The 14,048-nt window shown below is 51.7% G+C and overlaps 1 protein-coding gene across 10 annotated transcripts in view; it reads right to left on the reverse strand.

The window, feature by feature from the left end:
* The window catches only part of RGS8 (regulator of G protein signaling 8), a 30,528-nt gene extending 21,433 nt beyond the window's left edge, over positions 1 to 9,095 (reverse strand). The window contains exons 1-2 of one of the 10 annotated variants that reach the window (XM_040611044.1): positions 8,858 to 9,095; positions 711 to 769 (exon numbers count right to left, since the gene is read on the reverse strand). Coding sequence is in view for 3 of the 10 variants with exons in the window: in XM_040611037.1 (XP_040466971.1) it covers positions 711 to 769; positions 1,038 to 1,199 (221 nt within the window). In the remaining 7 variants the exon portion in view is untranslated. Of the gene's footprint in view, positions 1 to 710; positions 1,450 to 7,361; positions 7,618 to 8,857 lie in introns of those variants that run through there. The other 9 variants (XM_040611036.1, XM_040611041.1, XM_040611037.1 and 6 more) reach the window with 9 other exon arrangements.
* Positions 9,096 to 14,048: the final 4,953 nt, after the last annotated feature.

The following is a 14,048-nucleotide window of genomic DNA, read 5'->3' on the forward strand; positions in this document are numbered from 1 at the left end:
TGCCCTCTCCCTTGCAGCCTCCCCTACCATCCTGCTTTTTGGGGTACGGTTATGAAACAGCCTTCTGCTCGCCTCTGCTCCCACCCGCTCGCCAGCCCTTGCAACGGCAACCTGCACGGCTGAGCAGCACCGAACTTCCCTGTCATCCCAAAGTCTGTCTGACTTCACGGACGCCGAGACCTGTATTTCCCGTGAAGGCAATCCCACTGCTAGGCTGACGTACCCACGGGCATTGCCTCTGATTGCAAATAAGCCAGTTATGACTTTAGAAATATAATGTGGCGTCTAAAGGGGTCCTAGTAGGAGTCCACGGTGAGGGTTTTTTGCCTCCTGCTCCATCATTCATCCTACCTCCCCCTCCTACCGCAGGACCCCGGTCAAGGAGAATTGCCAGTCTCAGCATGGATGTATTTTGGGGGGTTTCTCCATGGGAGACAGGAGGGGAGGGGTGTGCTTATGACATTCAGATTATCACATCACCTCAGGAGATCACCTGAGCAAAGATTAAGAAGCCATCCCAATAGAAAAAATTAGCAGCATAAAGGTTAAAAAAAAAAAACAAAAAACAAAAGAAACAAAAAAACCCACCCAAACATGAGGTCTCAGGGGCTTCAAGGGATTAAGACCATCCATTCACATGCAGAGAAAGCCAGAAAAAACTGAACACAGAGGCACTGCGGACAGACAGACACAGAGAAAACGATACTCACTGCCTTTGACCGGTCCTCTCTGCTGGTGGGTCTGTGCCGGCAGCGTGCTGGGAGAGGCTCTGGGGAGAGAGCAGAGCGGTCTTCTGCAGAGACAGCCCCCTGCGCGGGGTGAAAGTCACACCTCGACACCCCTCCCCTCCCCACCTCTCTCCGGGCAGCAGCAGCGCAGCTCAGAGCAGCTCTCGCATCCAGCAAAACCCCGGAGCAGCCTCCAGCCCGCAGCCTGGGCTGGGCTGCGCAGCCGGCTCCCACCGCTCACGGCTCATCGCCGGCGCCGCTGAGGAGCCCACCGGCCCCGCACGCCTCGCTGCTCCCCTCCTCGCCCACCTGGCAGCAAAACCCCGGCTTCTCCCACGATGGGGATGGGGGACCGCTCCGCACGGGCGGTGGATCCCAAAGGCTGGCAGGGAGCATCTGGGGGTGGGGAGGGGGGGGGATGCCTGCAAAAGCGCTCGCTGTTGTCACCCTCGGTATGTTGGAATAAAGCATCCGCCTGCATCGCTTTAATCGGCTCCTCTGATTGAGGGAAGGTTGCTGCCCTCAGATCACAGATCAGCAGGAGTTGCCACAGACAGAAGGGATGGGAGAGTTTAATTAAAGAGCCTAGATGTCAGCAGGGCCAAATAAAATTTTGGCAACAGGCAAGGGAGGTCCTTACTGCAGGGCATGGGGTAACAGAAGAAAAAAATCCGTCTGGCAAGTCAGCAATGTGACTGACCCCTTGCATCCATCTCCCACCTGATGTGTGCAGCCCTTGCTCGCTCCCTGCCCCACAGCAGCAGCCCTGCGACCTCCCTCAGTGCGCTCACACCACGGTATAGGCTCTGATTCCCTCTTTCTCTCCTACACCCACACCTCCATCCTCCAAAAAGTGTATGTGGGATGTCCAGTGCACCCCAGTGACTCTAACAGCCTAACCCATGGCACCAACACGGGGGGCTGCAGCACAGCCCCCCAGCTCTGGGCTTAGCCCAGCCATCAGCTAGGTATGGCGCAGGCTGCACAGGCACTGATGCAGGTCACCAAGAGCTCAAGCCATGGGCTCTCCGTTGCTTTTTTGATCCTGGTGAAGCTGATTGACCAAAAAAAAAAAAAAAAAAAAAAAAAAAGTGTCCTCTGCAGTTAAACAAGTCATTGCCTTTTTCCTGGTAGATTGTAGTCACCTGCTTCTCCTCTGCTAAAACATTGCTGGGGCTGACACCCTGGTGCTGAGAGCAGGAAGCATGTCTTGAGATAGCACGTTATCACCAGGCAACATCCCTGGGGAGAGACAGAGTCCTGCAGAACTTGCTAGACAAGCACAGGGATCAGAAGCACTGAGGCAGTGATCTCTGCCCACCATCAGCTCGGATCCCCTCCTTCACAGCTCAACACAGCATGGAAATATTTGCCTTGTTCTCATCCCCCCTGTGTCGCAAAGCCCAGGTCATCCTGACTCAGACTAATTGTGTCTCCAGCTATCAGAAGACAAGCACTGAAAAAATGCTGTGGCTGATACGATCTCCTCTCAGCCAAGGTCAAAGGTTGAGATTCTTCATACACCTCTGGTACAACAAGCCAGTTTGTTCAAGTTAAATAACAGTTAGCTTCAGCCCTTGCCCCAAACCTAAGCCAGACTTAATACGTCACCAAGAGTTTAACTTCTACGTGTCATTTTTGTTTTAATGCATTTTCACATTTCCAGGTTTTCTCTAGGCAACCACAGGATGTCACGAGTGACAACATTTTGTAATACTTCCAGGACATCCCTCAGATCTCATTTACACACACAGGCTTCGTGGGGTGGAGGTCCACAAGACGTTCAATGGACAAAGCTCTAGGTAATTCTGGTCCATTATCCTTTGCTGCGGTCTCAAACGGATCAAAAACTCCGATCGACTAACTCTGGATGGGATAGATCAGAGGACCACGCCAGTGCTCCTGCTCCCCCTCCAGCTCTTACGCCAGTTTTGTATACTACCATCCCATAGCTATAGCCAGTATGGACAGAGACCCCAATTCCTGCTCCTCCAGTACGTCACTACACCCTTCTCGTGACTCGGTGAGATCCTGGAGCAACCCACGAACGACTAGATCTTCCCAGGCCAGGTGCGAGCTAATAGAGAACAAAAATAAGTGAACTGTGTTGACACAGGCACTACGGGAAATGTAATTAAATTGGAGATAAAGGGAATTATGTTTTTTACTGGGTAATATTTTAGAAAGCTTCTGTGCAGTAGGAGAGGTTTAGAGAAAATTCCTTCTAAAATAGCTCTCCTGCTTCTGACTACTCTGTAGCTTCTATTTAAAAGCTTTTAATAAAATAACTCATTTTGATATTAGGCTTGAATCCCATCCAAAATTTTATATCTCTCCAAGAAATACTTTAAAGCAATTTCCTCATGACCTGCTAACAGCAAACACACAAGAGATGAACACGTGCAGCGCTGGGAGTGTTGGCTGTGACCAGGCAGGGTGGAAGGGAATTTGCCAGCCTGTTCCCTGGACATCAATTTCCTCCCCACCATCTTCAGGGTCCTTTTCACACTTCCCTACATTTTTAAATGTCTCCCCATCTATTCTGTGTGATTTGTCCACTGATCATCACTCAAGGTTTTTTTTTTACACCCCAAAAAACTTCTTCCGGACCAAACACCTCCACTAGTTTCACTTGGTCCCAGTTTCTGCCCCTCAGCTGCTGGATAAAATTGCATGGCCTGAAGACATCTCTTCTTTCCAGTACAGCTGTCCTCACGTGTCCAGCAGGACCAGGAAGGCAGCTCTGCCTGGTAGCTGTGTGGCTTTTGCCTCCCCAGATACGGGGATGCTCCCCCCAGGGCTGGCAGCTGGCCACCCTTCTCAGATCGGAGCTGCAAGACCAGAGGATGCCTACAGTGACTAGCTCATTTGCTTGGTTGACATCTCCCATGGGTTTGCTTCAATAAACTCCTTCACCTTGACATTTAAGCAGACTTCTCCCTGTCTTCTCACTCTTAACTCTGTTTCCTCGGGGGTCTGCTGCTGCTCTGGGATTCCATTATTTTATGCTTAATGAACCATCACACCGAGCCTGCCACTGTCTCTTCTGCTTCTCATTTCTGACTTCGTGACTTGTCATATTTCCAGCGATCCACACCACAAGGGCTTTGAACTTCTTTGGGGTTGTGTTTGCTCTTACTTTGTGACTTTTCCTGGGTCTGCGCCAGCATCTCTCTTGTCTAGTACCGTGCTGCAAGGAGCTTGTTCAAGGGTGTGCTTCACAACTTGCTAGTCCAAGAGGTTTTTCCCTAGTGCCAAGAAAGTGCTCCTTCAGACGGCTGTGATGGTTGGCAGCTACATCCCCACAGGTAAAGGCGTGATTTGGTATGTTTTCATGAGCTTCTGCTGCCTCTATGATCTCTCTGGAAGATGCTCAGTGATGGAGGCTCTGTGACTGCAAGATGCCAATTACACGAGGCCGGCTGCCTCCCACAGCAGTCGCTGCTTTGGGAATTCTCTCATGCCTCCAGGGTGACTTGCAACCCTAGCAAAGCTCTCATGATACGACGGGTCATTTGGTCTCCCTTGACACGTGGTCATTCCAAATTTATCCAGAATCCAGGCTGGCACCTATATGGGTCCAACCTCAAGGTAATTTGAATCAGTAATTAATTTATCTCCAGAGCCTGCTGTTCTCCACCACTGTTTGCAGCTGGAAGCTGGAAGAAAATTGTTAGTAACTGCCACCTGACATGCAATGCTCTGCTCCTTTGCGACACGCTGCCTGCCCGCTTGTTTGAGGGTCCAGGGGAAAACAGACTTGGTGCAGCACAAGGTGACTGTCCTGGCAGGAAGGAATTACGAGTGACATCGCTTCCCACACTGCAAAACAAACCACAGGCTTGTCTTACTTGCGAAGAGCCATGAAACAGCTCCCCCTTCTATAAAGGAGCCCCAGTAACATCAGGAAACATCCACAGACGTGGCTCAGACTGCTTTTAAGGGGTTAATTTTTCTATTCACCTTAAACCTCGAATCATTCTCCACATCGGGCCAGGCAGGCAGGAAATCCTGGAAGGTGAGAGCTGGAGTTTCAGGGGTAGGCAGGAAACCAAGCAGCTGATATACTGGTTGGAGGGCTGATGAAAGAAGCCACCGCAGGTGCGCTAACAAGGCAGGGCAGGAGATAGGAGACACCCACTGAGTTGAACTCCCCTTGAAAATAAAAGACTATGTTTAAAAATAAAAATGAGTTACATAAAGTGTGAGCCACAGTTCCGTCTCTGGCTCAGCTGGAGAGCATGGCAGCTATTTAAATTCTCTCCTGTGTCAATGATAAAAGTGGCTCCTGGACGTGTTTGTGGCTCTTGGGCATCGCGATTGCAGCAGTGGAACAGATGCCTCCACTGCGAGATGGCTCCTGGCCCCAGCCTGCGTGGTCCCCACTCCCTCCCCAGTTCCTCCAGGCAGGTAGGACACAAAACCAACAGCTAAGCAGCGTGGGAGGCTCCGGGCTGAGAGGGGCAGCTCTCGAGACGGGCATCAAAGGGAAGAATTTCCCCTTTAAAGCACTTTATTACAATTTCGTAATTGTTCTCTGAGGAAACATGCTCCCATGCCCAGGAGCAGTTACATGTAAAGGAGCGTGGTGGTGCCCCTGCGTGTGCGTCGGAGAGGATGCTCTTAGTGTGGAGCAGGGAGGCAGAAAGGATTGGAGTTGACACAGAGCTGTTCTGTGCAGCCTTGGAGTCCTCCCAGCTTTCAGCATCGCTGCTGCTGTCAATATGGCAGCGTCTGTAACACAGTTGATGTGTGTGGCTGGGAAGCCGAGACAGATCCACCCAGATGAGACAGATCTCCGCAAAGATCCCCTACCACAGATGCTCTGTCCCTAGCACATTTTGATTGAGATCTGATGCTTGGCACGGGCCAGGGACTGAGGCTTGCTGATAGACAGGGTTAATTTTCTGCTGAGATACCATTCAAGGTGCTTGCAAGCAGCCTGCATTTTGCAAGCTGAACACACTAAACCAGTCATTTATTCCATGCTAGAAATCAGCCCCGAGATCTTGGGGTTGCACTCACAAATCCGTTTATGATGGATAAGGTCTGTGTTTCTTTCCTCTTATCACTGTTATTTCAAAGACTCAGGGTTACGGGGCATCCAGGTCCCCCAGCAAGGATATTTCGGGGCTATTTTAACTGCTGTACAGCTATGCAACGTGGCACTGGGAGGTCATTCCCTCTGCAGCAAAACACCTGAGCACGTGCTTAACTTGAAACATGTGAGCAGCTGAATGGGTATTTGTACGACGAAAACCAGAGTTAACTGCATGGGTGAGCTGGGATTTCTCTTTCCTCTCTGGAGGCTGCTGCTCTGGCCTTAATTAAAACATAAATGAAGTGAGTTAGATGGGCTCACCCTCTTTCTCCAGCAGATGGTGGTTCTTTCATAAAAATATCTGCTGCCTCCAGTACCAGTCTCTCCTCGGGAGACCGGCGGGCAGCCCTCGCCTGCGCCCTGCCAGTGGGCACAGCGGAGCACACCGAGCTCCGCCAGCGCCTGCACCAGTCAAGCCCGAACGGCTGGGCCACGTACCCAGAGCCACATGGAAGGGCTGCAGGGCAGGCGGCCAGGCTGCCCCTGCCAGGGCGGACAGTGCTGCAGGAACAAGTGAATCTCTGAGAAGGGCAGCAAAGCAGGCCAGTGAAAGCACAGCCCTTTACACAGCCTGTACGCTCCCCAGATGGAGGAATGCAACTGCATTCTGCCGGCACCCAGCGCAGCGATCATCAGTCACAGGGAGAAGATGCCAGCACAACGGGTCCCTTGTATTTCCTAGCTGTGCCAAGCTACCAGCTTATTTCTCCCCCACCCCCCATCAAACAGCAAACAGATGACCCTCACCGCTACGGGGATCTCCATGAGTTATAGTCAGGGCTGCAGGAAAACGACCCCCTCCTCAGGTTAGCGCCCACCCCACCCCCCTCCCAGGTTAGCCCCCTGTTCTTCTCGCAAAGAGTGCACGTGCTCCTGCCATCTGCAAGTTTGCACTACAGTCTCCGCTCAATGCAGTTCTCTCGCCTCCAACATGTTCTCCTTTCGCTCCAATTAGTCTTACTTTTAACTAGCTCAGCCCCAGCGTTCAGCCCGGGTGTCAGACACAGATACCCAACTACCCGAAGGAAATACAGCCCACCATTTTAAAGTAACAACAATAGCGAAGGGAGGAGGGGTGGGGGGGGTGGGGGGGGGGGATGAAAAGATGGTGATGATCTCAGAGCTGCAAGCACCAGCACAGACTGATATTTTCTCCCAGCATCAAAGCCCACCACTAATCCCATTGAAATGGGGATCACCCCAGAACCAGTCCCGCTCCTGTGTCAGCCCAGGGCTTAACGTAAGAATACGCCGTTTTCTATCCCTGCCTGCTAATTAGAAGCCATGTCTGTGTCCCTTTGACCATTCATAAGATGCCACGGGAAGATTAACGCACCGGGAGAAGCGCTACCGTGACATTAATAGGGGTGACATCTGAACAGCACCCTTCCCCTCCCTCTTTGCCTGCGGAGCCATCCTTCCCCTCAGAAAACCGGGGCAGGAGCAAGTAAAAACCCCTCCCCCGGGGACTTGTAGCCAAGCGAAGGACCACAGGGCCTCTCATCACCCACCAAGGGCCTCCTGGCTCTTACCTGTCTTGCAGCAGGCAGCAGGGTGGTGGCTACGTGGCTTTTGGTGCTTGATGGACACGGCTGGTTGGGACCCTGAGGAACAGTGTCTGCTGACTCCCGGTGCATCGGGGAGGGCAAAGGACCCAGCCCGGCCACAGTTATCCCCGGAGGAGCAGCGGCACTGTGCCACTTTTCCTGGCTCCCTAGCCCTGTATCTCATGAAAAGAACAAGAGCTGGTGGAAGGAGGGGGGTTACGGAAGAGAGGGAAGGGGGAGAAAGGAGAGCGAGAGCGCGCACTCTCGCAGATGCACACACACAGAGCAGACAGAGGCTTGTATAGGATGGCACTGCCTGACTTGCTCTCATTATTGCTGCAGGCTGGCTGCTGCCCATGGAGAAGTTGCCAGCATCCGCTGCTGGCCCGAGGCATGGCAGGGAAAAGGGACAGGGAAGAGATTAGGACCCCATGGACCATCAGAGCAAGGAAAACTACTGCCTGGGTACTGGGGGCTTTGTTGTCTTTCTTTGCTTTTACCTGGGAGGGGAAGGGCTGTGCTAGAGGGCAGGGAGGGATCGTGTGGATAGAGAGTTCAGCTTTTCCTTGCTGTCTCCTTTCTTCCTTTGAACACAAAAAAATCCCCAGCCCCATTCCTCCTCAGCTGCACTGAAGGGTAGCGTAGGGCTAGCCTGACCCAGAGCTTTCAGAGACGGCGTTGCATCAAGATGGACAGAAAGTGGGTTGCACATACCCAAAGCACCAGCATCGCGTAAAGCTCAGCATCCCCCTCTCGTTCCCACTTTCTGGGTCATGCTGATACAGGTCCAAAGACCTGGCGGGGTGTTTGGAGGGTATGGAAAGACATTCCAGCCATAACACCTCCCCTCTGCACATCGCACAGAAAGCTGCGCGCAGAGCTGCCTGCCGTCCCTGCCACTGCTCATCTGCTGCAACGACAGACCCAACACACCAGGGATTCCGAGATGTAGCCATAATCCGCCCCGAAGGGGCACCAATTCCTCAATCTACAAGGAGCTTCTCTAAACCATCACAAGCTTAGAAGCATGTGATCCTTTGGAAGGAAGCGAGAGCTTTGTGACTAATGCCTTTTTCAATTTTTTGGAAAGACCCCACACCTCTTCCCCTCCTCTGCCCTAGCAGCTTACTGCTGGAGGGGCTGGGTCTCACCTGGGATGCTCAGTTTGGTCAGAAGGATTAAAATGAAAGCAAAGTCAGGTGCTCCAGGTATCACAGCCACCCCTGAAACCCCCTCAGCCACCTGTTTACTGCGGCTCCCTATTCCGAGGTTTCCCACCGGTGATTTCGGAGGCAGGTGGATATCTAGCCACAGGGCTGCTGTTAATAAAATAATTCAATGGGTGTGATGCACTGAATCACAAGCACAGAAAGCCTCCAAGTCAGCACCCTCCACAACAGTTAATCTGACAGTACACCGCTTTGCTGGGTCCATATCTCTCTCTAAGTGGCTGTGTTCAATAATACACCTTCAAGACTCACCTGAGATCGCACGTCTGCCTACAGCAGAGCAGGATAGGACCCAGTCCTACTGAGCCAGACTCCGGCACCCCAGCCGCCTGCCTGCGCAGCTGGCCTCAGGATGTTGGTGTCCAGCTCCTGGAAACATCTCCCTCACCGGTCACTCTGCCAGGAGCTGTCTGAACGTATTTCAGGGCACAGCATGCCGTCAGCCCTGCAATACAAAAGGTCTCACTGCAGATCCAGAGCTACAGGTGGCTTCCTTGACTGTAGCAGCAGGTACGTAGGCCCAGGAGGTGATCGCTTCAGGACCTACAACCAGGTATCCTTACTCCCACTACAAGAGGAGCAAGAAGCTGCGATCTGGTGCTATGGCAAGATCCTGACCATTTCCCCACCACGGAGAGACCCCAGGGGCACTGGGGAGCTGGGTCCCTTTAGGCTGCTGAAGTAGGGAGTAAGATCTCCGCAAGGCGCGGGCATCTGCATTACTTCTATCGCTAGTAAAGCTGCCCAGAGACTCAGTGGGTGCGAGTCAGCTCTCTTACACCCCAGGGCTGGGAGAATTCCAAATGGAATTCTCTGTAGGGCTGTTGTTAATGCAGATATACTGCAGTGCAACCTCCTAGTATGTTCAGGGGGGATGGCGTGCACCACCTTTGGGGAAAATAATACCCACATCTGTGTCTTCTGGGGAGTGAGGAGCCATCCCCTCTGTGCCCCAAAGCACGCAGCCAGCTCCCAAGCCTCCAGGATGCCATGCAGCCGGCCAGGAAGGCAGACCCTCCGGCATCCTCACAACCGTGCGGCTGGGGTCCGATTTTCCCAGCAGGAAAAAGGACAAGGCACCTTGGATGATTTGCCATACAGTCTCCAGGACTTCAGAGTTGTGCCACTCACGAGGGGACACTGCCAGCACCGCTGTCCGTCACCTCTGCGAAGGCTTTATACGGGCAGGGACGGCTTCTCCCCAGGTGAGCCAGGATTTCCAGCTGTGCGTGGAAAATCAGAGGGTTTGTTTTGTATGCATGTGAAAGCCTAAACTTAGTGAGCGAGATGTTAATTTGTGAGGGGAAAATAGGCCATATTTATGTAACTGAGAAAAGCCGCAGTGAAGGCTACGGATCCAATGGGAGAGGAGTGTATGTTCAGAGCTAACGACAAACGCTGCTATTCACTCAGCTTTGTCGAGAGCTCCAGCAACTGCATATTCACCGCCCTACAGCCCGGAGAAATGGCTTTGAGGCTTTCCAGGCTAAGAATAGGGGTCTTGTTGTGTTTGCTGCTCCACGGCCCGGGTTTTGTCCAGGATTAGAGGCACCAGGGTGTGGAAGCCCGGCTGAACAAGCGCTGCAAATGGCAGCATCTATGCACGCCTGTGAGCAGTGCAGGGCTCTCGGCTCAGCAGGGGTGGAGAGAGCTGAATAAAGGGCGAATTCATTCACAGCCACGCAGGATGGCATTAGTGCTGGCCCTTTGCTCACAGAGACATCTCCTGCGGTGGATGGGGCACTCACAAAACACGACTCCTAGTGCATAAACAAAACCCAAGCATCTTCCAAAGCGGGCAGCTGGGGCAGTGCCATTACTGGAATTAGCAGCTCGTCCTGGCTGTGAAGCCTGATGGCTTGGATCCACCTCAGGAACCCTGGTCCCTGCAGGGGCAGACAGCTTCACCGACAATCCGCCTGCCCGTGACCTTCCTCTCCCCTTCCCCTCACACAGACATATTCTGCCCCCCTGAAACCAGGTCATGAACCCAGCAATGCCCAGCCTTGGAAATAAAAGCCCCAGAGCTGGTCCATCACGTGTTTTCCAGATACCACATACCTTAAGTCTTTTAGCTCTGGAAACCATCACGTGGCAGAACTGGCACTACTGGGAAACAGCAAGATACTGCTACTTGCCTGGCTTTGAATTTGTGACCCTGGGACTCGGGGAGAGCCCTTGATTTGTTAAACTGGGCTTGCAAACGGCAGTGGTGGAAAACTCATTCCCGTGGGGAAACCAAGAGAGAAAGCTGTTGTGGATGCTTCTGTGGCTTCTGGCTCCACTAGTCCCCAATCCTGGGGCCGTGTTCCCGGACCTATCCAAAAGCAGCAGGGGACGAGACTCCCAGAAAGGACGGTGACCCAGGGCTTTGACTTTTTCTGTAAGCCAAGTCCAAGCCAGGGGCAGTCTAACAGAGGCGCTGACTGCTGTATTGTCACTTCTGAGTGACTGAAGTCTAGTTTGGGAGGTAAGGGAGACCACCACGATACAGGGGACCGACGGACCGAAGGCTACAACCGATGTTAAGCACCGTTTTCAAATAAAATGAGGGTTTTAAGCTCTGCGAAACAGATTAATCTCCTGAGGGGAAGCACAGTCTCTGGAGAAGGTCTTTCTTGCTAAAACATCACATAACAGAGAACTCTTTTGGGAAAGGACTCTTGCAATAACCTCTCTCCCTCCCCTAAAGCAAATGCCCCTGGGAGCAACACTCTTGGTAAGGCATTTATGGAGAAAAAGTGTCTTTAAAAAAACCTGCTATTAATTCTCCTGCTGCAGCAAGGGTAAATGCAACACACAGAGCTCAAAGGCGAGCCACCATCTTCCAGTGCTCCTTCCTAATCACAACTGAGAAGGATATAACACCATCCCTGCTGCTCGTTCATTTCCTTCGGCTGTAGCTCACTGCTCACTCAAACTCACCCACTGTGAGCAGCAACCCTGCAAAACATGTTTTGGAGTCATATTCTGGCTTTGTGGTGCACAACAACAAGGGACTTCCCATCTGTTGCTGTTTGTTTAGCCCTTGCATTGCTAAACTAACATCTGGGAAAACTGCTGAGCCTCTATTTAAAGAGCAGTGCCCTGGGAGGGGAGATATGTCTTTACCCTCTGTGGAAGATGCTGTGACCCAAGTACCGTTTGGCAAAGAACAAGAAGCCCAAGAACCAAGTCATCCCTCTCCGCTGCCCAGACTGTTGCATTTAGATGCTCTCATGACACTGGCCAAGGCATATAAAAAAAAAAGTCCAGCCATTTCAACCCTGAGAACTGGCTCCCATACCTGGAAAACCACATGCCAGCTCTGACCAAGCACCTGCAGAAATTCATCTTTCGGATTTCTATCATTGCAGCCCTACAGAACCCAGAGCCATGCTGTGAGGCAGCAGAAAGTCCCTTAGGAGTAGCAATAAGCTGGGATGTTCCTTACGGGGCTAGCCCAGCAGGCAAGGCAATCCCTGGAAGCAACACTGGTGGTGAGACAGCGCTGGCTCCGGTGCTCCTGCCAGCCTAACCCATCACTTGCCTGACACTGACACTGCTCAGCCTTCACCGGTGCTGCCTCCAAGGCTGGGGAGGGTGTAATCCTCTCTCCAGAGCCTTCCACTGTGTCTCCAAGGGGTTCAGCAGCGTCCAAGGGCCCAACACCTAATTTCAGTGCAGCCCAGCTCCCTAAAACAGGCAGAAAAAGTTGCCAAGAAGTGAAAAAAGATATAAACCAGAGCTCGACCAGGTAAGACAAAGTTACAGAGTTGCCGCAGCAAGGGAAGTTGGTAGTTTAAAAATTCAAGGAGGACAACATCAATATTGAAAATTCTATAGGAAATACAGAGGCAGAAGACAGCAGATGAGCACCATTAAGGATCTGCTGCAGGGAGCACTGGAGACCAACATTTCTGCTCCTGCCAGTGCCTACGGGGCCAGCAAAGGCTCTTTGGATGCCTTAGGGTGAGGAGGGCAGAAGCATACTAACGCCTGGTCTAGCAGCTCCTACTAGCACTCGGTGCGGTGGCTTGTTAAAACCTGCCTGTCCTCGCTGTGTGTTAAAAGCCATAAAGCTCTATTTATTAGCCAAGCTGTGCCATCTCCTTACGCATGGCTAAAGACATCCAAAGAAGGTGACCCACAGAGAGGGTTATATTTCAGGGTTTTCCATCATTTGCCTTTGCAAAGACACCACTTGCCTGACAGCAGGCAGATGGGATGTTCCCAAGTCCCCACAGCTGCATGGACAAGCGAAGTTGATCCAGACCCCGATGATCCCGAGCCCAGACCGCCTACAAAGGTTCCAGGGGTCCAATGGACCTCAGGCAGCACCCAGAATATGCACAGGTACAATGTAAACAGTCCCTCTGCTCTTAAAAAAAATTCAGGATTGGGAACACAATCATCCACTGGGTCTGTAAGGTTACATCTGAGAGAAATACACAGTAAGATTAAGTAAAGGAAAAAAAAAAAAAAGAAAAGAAAAGAAAAAAAAATGGACTTTCACAACTACCTGAATATCAGTATCTCTCCCTCTTGGAAAACATCAACACCTACTAAAGAAGAGGAAGCAGTCAAATGTAAAACAAACCACTGAAGCACACCAGTGTAACTGCACGGGCCAGGAGCGGAGCTTTGGGACAGCATCATGCGCAATACCGAGAAGGAAACCCAATTTGTTCACCCGGCCAGCTCTCGCGCATCAGTCTCTGCCTTCCCTGCTCCCAGATGAAGGGAAGCAGCTTTTCTGTATCAAAGGGAGTCATTTGACACCCAAGTCACAAGGCAGCGAGCAAACAGCGCGGTTGTTTGCCAGGCCAGTATCTCAGCCTGGGAATTCCAGCAGCGCACAGGTTCTCCTCAAGAGCACAGCTCCAGACCCAAAAATCAGGTTTTGTAGCTGAGACCACACCACGCTGAGCAGAAGGAAGAGACAACAACGTGTGTTTTGCTGTCTGCGTGGCTGTTTACACCCCAGCGTGGTATTTGCTTTTTCACAACAGGACAAGCTTGTTGACTCATGTTCAGCTTGTGACCCAGTATAAACACCAGCAGTTCTGCTGTCACAACAGCCGGTTGTCTGCTGCTGTCTGCAGAACTGGGTGGTGGGTTTTTTCCTCTTAAATACAGCGACTTGCATTTCTCTGCATTGCATGGCATCCTAGCTTTTTCATGGCCATTTCTCCTTTTGTCAAGGTTTGAATCCCAGCCATATCCCTCTCCCAACAGCCTACAAATTATCCAAATTTGTACTGGTTTGTTAATAACTATATGAAACTACATTTTCTATTCACCACCCAAGACCGAAAGAAATGTTCCTGGGACAAGCACCTGAAAATGCACATTTAATTCACACACCCCCTCCCTGGGTAGCATCATCCAACCATTCTGTACCCAGTTTCACTTAGAGTCACGCTAGGTATGACTATGCCAAAAAGACTTGGTATTTATCACG

The sequence above is a fragment of the Falco naumanni genome, chromosome 11 (genome assembly GCF_017639655.2).
Source record: "Falco naumanni isolate bFalNau1 chromosome 11, bFalNau1.pat, whole genome shotgun sequence".
Classification (NCBI taxonomy): Eukaryota; Metazoa; Chordata; class Aves; order Falconiformes; family Falconidae; genus Falco; species Falco naumanni.